This window comes from Macaca mulatta, chromosome 5, assembly GCF_049350105.2.
Source record: "Macaca mulatta isolate MMU2019108-1 chromosome 5, T2T-MMU8v2.0, whole genome shotgun sequence".
NCBI classification, from domain to species: domain Eukaryota; kingdom Metazoa; phylum Chordata; class Mammalia; order Primates; family Cercopithecidae; genus Macaca; species Macaca mulatta.
In genome coordinates, this window is record NC_133410.1 from 65,857,398 (window position 1) to 65,867,443 (window position 10,046).

General features: G+C 34.8%; 1 protein-coding gene across 1 annotated transcript in view; it reads left to right on the forward strand.

The window, feature by feature from the left end:
* UBA6 (ubiquitin like modifier activating enzyme 6) overlaps positions 1-8,671 on the forward strand; it is a 74,022-nt gene extending 65,351 nt beyond the window's left edge. Inside the window, exons 29-33 of the mRNA XM_015138616.3 lie at positions 87-280; positions 1,332-1,459; positions 2,255-2,342; positions 2,548-2,642; positions 6,323-8,671. Of these exons, the coding sequence (XP_014994102.1) occupies positions 87-280; positions 1,332-1,459; positions 2,255-2,342; positions 2,548-2,642; positions 6,323-6,458 (641 nt within the window). The 3' untranslated portion in view covers positions 6,459-8,671. The remainder of the gene's footprint in view (positions 1-86; positions 281-1,331; positions 1,460-2,254; positions 2,343-2,547; positions 2,643-6,322) is intronic.
* Positions 8,672-10,046: the final 1,375 nt, after the last annotated feature.

Sequence of the window (10,046 nt, forward strand, 5' to 3'; positions counted from 1 at the left end):
AAAGTTAGTAAACCCACATTGCTTTTTACCTATTAAAATCTTTACTGCTTGCTATGGAACTTTGTTTTTCTGGTTGGTGTAATCAGGTGACCTTCAGATGGCAGTGCTTTCATTTGAAAAAGATGACGATCATAATGGACACATAGATTTCATCACAGCTGCATCAAATCTTCGTGCCAAAATGTACAGCATTGAACCAGCTGACCGTTTTAAAACAAAACGCGTAGCTGGTAAAATTATACCTGCTATTGCAACAACCACTGCTACAGTTTCTGGCTTGGTAAGTTTATTATTCCTTGAATAAAAATGCTCCTTTTTCATTGCTTTTTCCCTGACTTCCCCATCATACCAACCGAGTCACTCAGAGATATTAGAGAGGGAAGGATAGATATTAGATCACATAATTTAAAATTTCAAAATACTTTCTGAAAATGCAGTCATCTGTATTTTGAAGTTTTACCTAAATATGCATTGTTTTGTTTTGTTTTGTTTTTGAGATGGAGTCTAGCTCTATCGCCCAGGCTGGAGTACAGTGGCGCGATCTCGGCTCACTGCAAGCTCTGCCTCCTGGGTTCACGCCATTCTCCTGCCTCAGCCTCCCTAGTAGCTGGGACTACAGGCGCCCGCCACCATGCCCGGCTAATTTTTTTTGTATTTTTAGTAGAGATGGGGTTTCACCTTATTAGCCAGGATGGTCTCGATCTCCTGACCTCGTGATCCACCCGTCTCGGCCTCCCAAAGTGCTGGGATTACAAGCGTGAGCCACCACGCCCGGCCCTAAATACACATTTTTAAAATAAAAAATAAGCTCAAGATAGATTATAATTTTTCTTATAGGCAATAATCTTTTCACTGATCTTTACGTCTTTCATACAAAGCAGGTACTCTGTTTTTCTTGAATAAAATGAACTTCCCTAATCTGTATTCATAATGATTCAGAATCTTTAAGTGCGGCCCTAGTTATTATACCATATTACATCATTACTCTATATAATTATCTGTGAAGCTATGTAGTTATTTATCCCTGTATTAAGTGATTTTAGACCATTGTGTTTTTTGAGTTCTAGCATGTGCTTTCAAAGTAGGGAGAATATATGGTTGAATTAATATTTTTTTAAATAACTGTTACCATGTATAGAGCAGGTTGAAGATTTGAAAGTATAAAATATACTAAAAGTATAGAGAGCTATAAGAAATTTACATTAGTCTTATAGCTGCTTTTACTATCTACAGAGAAATGCTTGAAAACTTGTGAAAATTGAATAGATCCAATTAAAAATCACAGATAGTTTTAGGCTATTTATATTATCAGATCACCTTCTTTTATCTAGGTTGCCTTGGAGATGATCAAAGTAACTGGTGGCTATCCATTTGAAGCTTACAAAAATTGTTTTCTTAACTTAGCCATTCCAATTATAGTATTTACAGAGACATCTGAAGTAAGGAAAACTAAAATCAGGTATGTATGAAGGTCTATTTCTCTTGTATAATGAGAATGAAATAAAATACCTTTTAAAAGGAAAAAATACTAGCTTCACCTCTTTTTTTCCTCTATTGTGTATGTGTAAATTCTTGCCATCACTTCAAGATCAGCTCAAACCTCATCTTCATTAAATATTTCTGACTAAAGAAGCCAAAGAACCCTTACAATACTTTATCTGCCACATTATTTGGCATTACGGTTTCATCTGTGTCTGCTAGATGAATTAGAAGGTACCCTGGTGTCTGACTGTGTAGGTCATGAGATTTAGAAGAATTCCATAAGATTGTTACAAAGCAGAACAATTCCTGGGCCTGTACTTTTTAGTTTTCAGACTGGCAACAACCAAAAACTTGAAAAAAACCTATCTTAGCAAGGGTGTGAGAAAGGAGGCACTCTCATACATTACTAATGAGAGTACAAAATTGTCCAGTAACAGGGGACTGGAACATCCACACAATGAAACCCATGCAGCCATTTTAAAAAGAGAGAGACAACTCTGTCTTGCTAAAACATACGGATTTATAATGAGACACTGGAAGGATCAGCAAGGTACTGATTAAAAGTGGTTATCTATATGATGTGATAGGGAAATAAGATTGGAATATTTTAGAAGGTATATTATCCTTTATTTCCCCACATTAATTTCTAGCCCAATCACAAATAATGGACTTCTGGAAGTGTTTTTTTGTTTTGTTTTGTTTTGTTTTCTTGTATCATCACTAAAGGGAAGAAAATTACAATGTTTCTGTTCTGAATATTTTTCTGTAACAGAAATGAAATATCATTTACAATTTGGGATCGATGGACTGTACATGGAAAAGAAGATTTCACCCTCTTGGATTTCATAAATGCAGTCAAAGTGAGATACTTTTATTCATTTGGTTCATTAGTAGCTTTATGTCTGTTTTCTGTTTTGTTTTTATTTATAATTTTATTGGAAGTTATATTTAGCATGAATTTGCTTTTTTTACTGGTCATAAAACATTGTTTAGGAACAATGTTAAATAAGCATTTTATGTTTGAGCGAGGCTTTCATCGTTTCTTTTTTGGATATTCACTTTTAGGAGAAGTATGGAATTGAGCCAACAATGGTGGTACAGGGAGTCAAAATGCTTTATGTTCCTGTAATGCCTGGTCATGCAAAAAGATTGAAGTTAACGTAAGTATTCAACGTTATATGCAGCAAATAACAAGAATTTAAAAATAAGTTGTTGCACACTAAAAAATTAAATATAGTGGTTACTATAATTCAGATAAAAGCATTAGTCTTGTCTAATGACGTTAATAAAGACAGTAAATCTGCCAGGTGAAGGCCAACAGACTACTTCTCGAGATTCAGCTCTTCAGTTAATAGGTTTAGAAACCTGATTTTGTCAGTACACTTAAGTAAAAGTGGATCCGTCTCTTATGTTGAAACACTTAATGACCAGGCTTATGAGGAATCAAATTGCCAAATCACATTTATTCAACAAATTATTGTTTAAGGTGCCAGCTGTGTGCCAGGTACTGTTCTAGTCATTAGGGAGATAGCAGTTAGCAAACCACAGTTCTTTCCTACTTAAGGAGTTTGCATAACAATAAGGCAAGTATGTTAAGTGGTAGTAAGTATTATGGAGAAATTAAAGAAGAATAAAGGGAAAAGGAAATATGGGAAATACGGGGAGTTGGGGGTGTTGAGTTGCTATATTATACTGAGTAGTTTCCCTCTCTGCCTGTCGTAGTCTCACCTGTTAAGGTGGCATTTGAGCAGAGACTGAAAGCAAGAAAGAACCAAAGAAAACTAAAGTCTTTGTAGTGGTCTGCAAGGCTCTAAATGATTCCTAGTTATCCTTCTAAGTTCCTTCCTTACTTTCCCCTCACAATATTCCAGCTACACTGGCCTTATTTGTCCTTGAATACTCACTCTAATCATTCTCCAGCATGGGACCTTTGCTTTAGTTCTCTCTGCTTGTAACTCTGAGACAGTGACGTGGCCAAGTCTCACCCCTGGTCTTTGCACTTCCTAAAGAGGCCTCATTTAATATTGCAACCTGTCCCTGGCCCCCGTCTAGTATGCCTAGTCCCCTTTACTTTTCTCTACTTTTTCTTTTCAGAGCACTTATTACTGTCGTATGACTGCTGTGCTGCTGTGTATTTTGCTTATATTTATTGTTTGTTTTTGTTTTTGTTTTTGAGGCAAAGTCTCACTGTGTCGCCTAGGCTGGATTGCAGTGGTGCGATCTCAGCTCACTGCAACCTCCGCCTCCTGAGTTCAAGCGACTCTCCTGCCTCAGCCTCCTGAGTATAGCTGGGATGACAGGCACCCAATACCACACCTGGCTAATTTTGTAATTTTAGTAAAGACGGGTTTTACCATGTTAGCCAGGCTGGTCTTGAACTCCTGACCTAAGGTGATTTCTCCCGCCTCAGCCTCCCAAAATGCTAGGATTACGGGTATGAGCCACCGCACCCGGCCCATGTACTGTATATTAGCTATTTACCTGCTACTAAAACATGTATTTCACAGGAGTGGGAATCTTTATTTGATCTTGTCACTGTTGTATCTCAAGCACTTAGATAATAAATACCTGGCACATAAAAGGTTATCAACAAATATTTGTCAGACGAGTAATTGAATCTCTGCGTGATGGCTGTGTTTAACGTATCTATTGGCTATGATAATCAGTTGAGGTTAATCATTCTTAAATTATAATCCAGTCTGAATTATTTATACCTTAAAAAGTAAAACTACTATTTTATTAGCTAAGGCATTAATTTGCCTTATATTGTTTTCCATTAGGATCGCTCAGTATCTTTTGGAGAAAGCAAGAGTAGTGTTTAGAATTCCTTTATTTTATGCTGCAGTGGACTGTATGTGGTCATAAAGTGTATTGACTAGTGGAGTTTAAAATTTGCGGCAAATTATTTAAAAATGCTTTTAAGATTTGGCCAATATTTGAAACTTGCAGCTTGATAATATTTTTCATTTTAATAGATTGTCCTTTTAGCAAGTATTTATTGAGTACCTGTTAAGTACTGAACACGTTCAGTCAGTCAGTGGGATTGTGATTAATAGCATGAGGTTGACTTAGAAAGACCTGGGTTCACATTCTTGCTCAGCTACTTAGTTTTGTTACCTGGAGTAGCTTTTGAAACTTAGTTTCAAAAAGCTGCAAGTCCACAAATAGGGATGATTGTGCTCATAGTTGAACACTAAAATAATAGTAAGGGCTAATAGTGTAATGGCACGTAAGAAGTATTCCACAAATGTTAGTCCTGTTAATATTTTATTATCATACATGTTCATCAAGCCCTGCCCTCAAGCAGTCTATTAAAGGAAATCCATTCCTAGTTATCCTGCTAAGTTCCTTCCCTACTTTGCCCTCACAATATTCCAGCTACACTGGCCTCCTTATTTGTCCTTGAATACTCACTCTAATGATGCTCCATTGTGGGACCTTTGCTTTAGTTGTTCCCTCTGCTTGTAACTCTTGAGACAGTGGCCTGGCTAGGTCTCACCTCTGGTCATGTTAATCATTAAAGTATAATTGAATAACTGTGATAATGAAAATTTTTACAGAGTATTGTGCTAACTCAGACCTCTAGTTCAGGGTAGATTTCATTTGAGCTACCTTTGAAGAAGGATTATTCCAGGCAAAAACAACAGTCTTTGCAGCTAAAAAGAGCATACATACAAAAGTAAAACTACTGTTATATTAGCTAAGGCATTAATTTGCCTTATATTGATCTTCATTAGGATGCCTGAGTATCTTTTGGATAAATTAAGAGTAGTATTTAGAACTCCTACTAAATTCTAAATTTGGGAATTTAGAATTCACATTTTTTTTTTTTTTTGGAATGACTCAAGCATGAGGTGGTAATCATGAATGGTGGAAAGAATGAAAAGTTTATGTACCAGACAAAATATCTTTGTGAAATGGAAAGAGCTACTGAGGATTAAATCGATTACGTAGTTCAGAGCCTGGCATGAAGTAGGTACACAGTGTATAATAAATAACATTATTATAGGCAGGAGAATACATCAAATTTATATTTTAAGAGAATTCTAGGAGCAGTGTAGATTGGAGGTAGAAAAGAGACTAGAGAAAGCTAGCTAGAAGATAATATAATTATCTAAGGGATATATAGATGTTGACTTCATTTAAGGCAGTAGTGACTATAGCAAAGAGTGATTTTTTCAGTAAATAGGATAAAGATTGGATATAAGGGAAAAAGCTGAGAATGTCTTTTATTTCATATTTCTAGCTTGCATTTTAAGGTTTAAATTCTAGCTTGCTTTTTTACTGTTTACAGAGAAATGTTTGAATTTATGATGCCTCCACACTTAAGAGGAAGTTTAGGAGGAGAATCAATTTTTTAAAATCGTTGCAACCTCCGTCTCCCAGGTTCAAGCAGTTATCTTGCCTCAGCCTCCTGAGTAGCTGGGATTGCAGGCATGTGCCACTGCTCCCATCTCGTTTTTATATTTTTAGTAGAGATAGGGTTTCGCCATGTGGGCCAGGCTGGTCTCAAACTCCTTACCTGAGGTGATCTGCCTGCCTCCGCCTCCCGAAGTGCTGGGATTACAGGCATGAGCCACCACGCTGAGCCTTTTTGTCTTTTAATAAATGGTTTGTATTCTTTATCATGACCAATGTGTCCAAATTTATTCACTGTTAGGTAAATGAGTGTCTTGAGTTCAGACCTTTTAGTAAAGGAAAATTAATATATGAAAGCAGATTATTATTAGATGTTAAAGTCTAGATACAAGTCCAGGTTCTCTGGATGGCATTAGTCAGCAAATCATTTTTTCATTTTATAGAATTTACCGAAGTGTTCATTCTTGCTTATTTTTCTTAGAATGCATAAACTTGTAAAACCTTCTACTGAAAAGAAATATGTGGATCTTACTGTGTCATTTGCTCCAGACATTGATGGAGATGAAGATTTGCCTGGACCTCCAGTAAGATACTACTTCAGTCATGACACTGATTAATACAGGTTGTCTTAATGTTACTCCAGGACCACTTAATTTTGGAAAGAGTGCATTTAATTCAGAAGCTAAAAAAAATCAGCTCATGATACTATGGATTTCTCTTTCATTAAGCCTTAATTTTAAGGGAAACATCAGTAAGAAACTGCACTGAAGAATTATAAAACATTTTGGGGCATAGTATACACTTGTCTAACGGTTCACACATGGCTATGATCACAAGCAACTTTGAACTGGAATGCCGTTTACGAAAGTTTTGTGTATTAATCTGTGTATTAATCTCTCTGGATAAAAAGAAGGAAAAAATATGTATGACCAGAACAGATATGGATGAAGAAATTGAAAGCAACAAATGCAACTATCCAAAAAGTTTTATTTTATTTTATGAATTTCTTTTTTGTTTAGTCTTGAAGACTGATTTTCTGTACAAATAGTGTTTGGCACCCTGCACCTCTCATGATTAGGCTTTGAGAATTTAATGCCACTGGGAAGAAGAGGTATGGTAGTGGTGGATGAAGGGTGGACATTTTAAATTGTGCAGTTACAGTTTATCGTCCTGTTACCTCTGCTGGTTTAACCAGAGTTTGTTATATCACTGTGTCCCCCAAATCAGGATTTTGTTGATAGCATCAGTGTTGTAGGAGCAGTAGGTCAGATGAGACATATTAACTTAGACTAAATGTGAACAGTATTATATGGACTCACACAACGCTCTTAGAGAATCCGTGAATATGAACAGACAAATGTGGCTAACCATTTGATTCTTCAGTATGCCTTCTAATGTGGGTATTTTATTTATGTGAGACTCTAAACCTGATTGTTCTAATATATAAAACTAAAAGATTTTATAAAGGGAGTGTCTTTAGAAATAGATGAAAAGTAGAATGTTAAACATTATTGCTAGGGTAGTCTTTTTTTTTTTTTTTTTTTTTTTTTTCCAGAAACCTAATTAGGGTATTAAATTTTTTTTTTTTTTTTTTTTTTTTTTTTAAAGAGAAGCATGTTATTTCATTCCCATTCCGAGAAAGGGAGTTAATGAAGATAAAAATTTATTTTTTAAGGTCTTTATTGAGAGAAACTTTCTGTTTTCTGATATGAACTATTGCAGATGTTTTTATAAGTACTTTCATTAAAATGATGTAAACAGTAGTACCCAACACTGTAAACTCAGTGAAAATAGTAAATGATTCTTTTATAACTAAGACTATCATGCATTCTGAAGCAATTGGCTTTTTTTTAACCATAGAAAGTCATTTCCCTCTAGCTCCTTTCCTTCTACTCTCCTTCTCAGAACATTAGTAGGTACTTTGTTAAATAAAAAACTAGATTAACATCAGTGTTACTCCAATTTGGTATCTTTTTACACTATGTATTATACTTTCTTTTTATTTCATTTACAAATACTTTAAATTACTTTATCAACCAGCTGTATTGTTTCCCTCTTTTGAAAAGTACCAAAGTGGGGAAAATGTATGTGGAAGTGGAGAGTGAATTTGCATGACTAAAGGATTATCTGTACATAGGGAAGTGGGCAAAAGTGGATAGGATGAATTTAAAGAAAATGACTTACTTTTGGAAAAAATAAATTAAATTTTGTTCACATAGCCTACCCTTTCCCATTGTGCATATCCCAAGTGTCATATTTAAAATTAAGGTTACTTAAAACAGAATCCAGGAATATCAAGGCTCTGTGGCTTGGAATTTTAGAGGATAGGACTAATAAAAGGACTTTTGCAAAGAAGACTTTTTTCCATGTTCACTTCGTTTTGTGTTCTTTGAAAGTAACTGATATTTTCCGGGTAGTCATTCAGCAATCCATGAATATGATCCAGTAACTTGCTTATATTTTATTGAAGTCTCAACATCTCTTCAGAAGTAAATTTAGAACGATGCTGTCAGTGCATATTTATAGATATTAGTCTTTTAGCATATAAAACAAAATCAACAAAAATTAAATTCATTTTGTGATTAAACCTGCAACCATTTTTCTATTACTTTTTTTCTATAGTTAATGGTTATTGCTATAATTTCTTCTGTTTGGTTCTACTAAGCTAGAAAGGCAGGATGAAGTTAATGATAATTCCCATTATTTTATTTCTGTACCATGAAATCACTGTTGATGACTGAAATAACAGGTGCAAAAATTAATGATTTGATTTTTGTACAGTTTCACTGAGTAATTTTTTACTTATTAAAAATAAATTAAGAAATGTAAGCATATCTTTGTAAATCATGTTTCGTAAGTTGACTCCAGAGATTCTGATTTTGCTATTTATTTTGTGAGTAATGTTGCTTTGGTGTTTCCTAATTTTCAAGTTTGCAATCATGGAGATACAGCAGTTATTAGGTATGGAGAGACATTGTCCTCCTCAAATGTCCTCAAATGGCTCCAGGAAATTCTTTTAAAACAGTTGGAGAGAGACAGTCGTGACCATCTAAAACCTAGAAGATGTGGTAAATCTCATACTACTGGTTAGGGATTTGTAAAGTCCATTTCTTTTTAGAGTTCAAAGCAGTTCTATTACTTGTAAGTTCTTCATAAATTGTCCCAAAGGTAGGATATGGAAATAAATGTGTATCTTTATATTTTAATCTTCTTTGTCACACTCTGGTGAATTCATGGAATATTAAAAAAGCAGTTATGTTTATAATTATTTTATAATTAGTATAATGAAGACAGAAAATTGTTCTTTTGGAATTTTGGGGGGAAAAAAAATCTTGTGACCTAAATCTTTCCACTATAATGAATATAATCAAATTTATTGTGATTGCACATATCTAATTTTATATAATCACTGTGTATGAATTTAGTGATTTTACTTTTCATAGATTCAAAAACATATAATCCGAATGCTTTCTCTGAAAAAAAAATCAGAGAGTTGAGCTCTTGAGGATCAGAGTAATTATCCATTGATAATATGTGTTCATTTTGCTCTTTCTATGTCATAGCTTTGTTTTTTATTGAGAAATATATATTCAAAAATACATACATATTCAAAAGTACATAAAATATAAATATGCAGTTCAAGGAATAATTTTAAAGTAACTCTATAACTAGCAGTCAGCTTAATAGAATATATTGACAGCAGTTCAGAAACTACCCATGTAGTTCCTTCCCAGTCACAACCAGCTAGCTCCCTGCCACATACGCTTTGGTAATTACCACTATCCTACCTTTTATGATAATTGTCTCTTTCTTTTTATAGTGTTATCACCTATGTGTGTAAACTTAATACAGTTTGCTTGTTTTTGAGTTTTATTTAAAATCATACATTCTTTTGTATTTGCTGCTTGTCATGCGCGTCCATGTGAAGAGATCACCAAACAGGCTTTGTGTGAGCAATAAAGCTTTTTAATCACCTGGGTGCAGGCGGGCTGAGTCCAAGAAGAGAGTCAGCGAAGGGAAATAGGGTGGGGCTGTTTTATAGGAGTTGGGTAGGTAAAGGAAAATTACAGGCAAAGGAGGGTTCTCTGGCAGGCAGGAGTGGGGTTCACAAGGTGCTCAGTGGGGGAGCTTTTTGAGCCAGGATGAGCCAGGAAGAGGAATTTCACAAGATAATATCATCGCTTAAGGTAAGGACCGGCCATTTT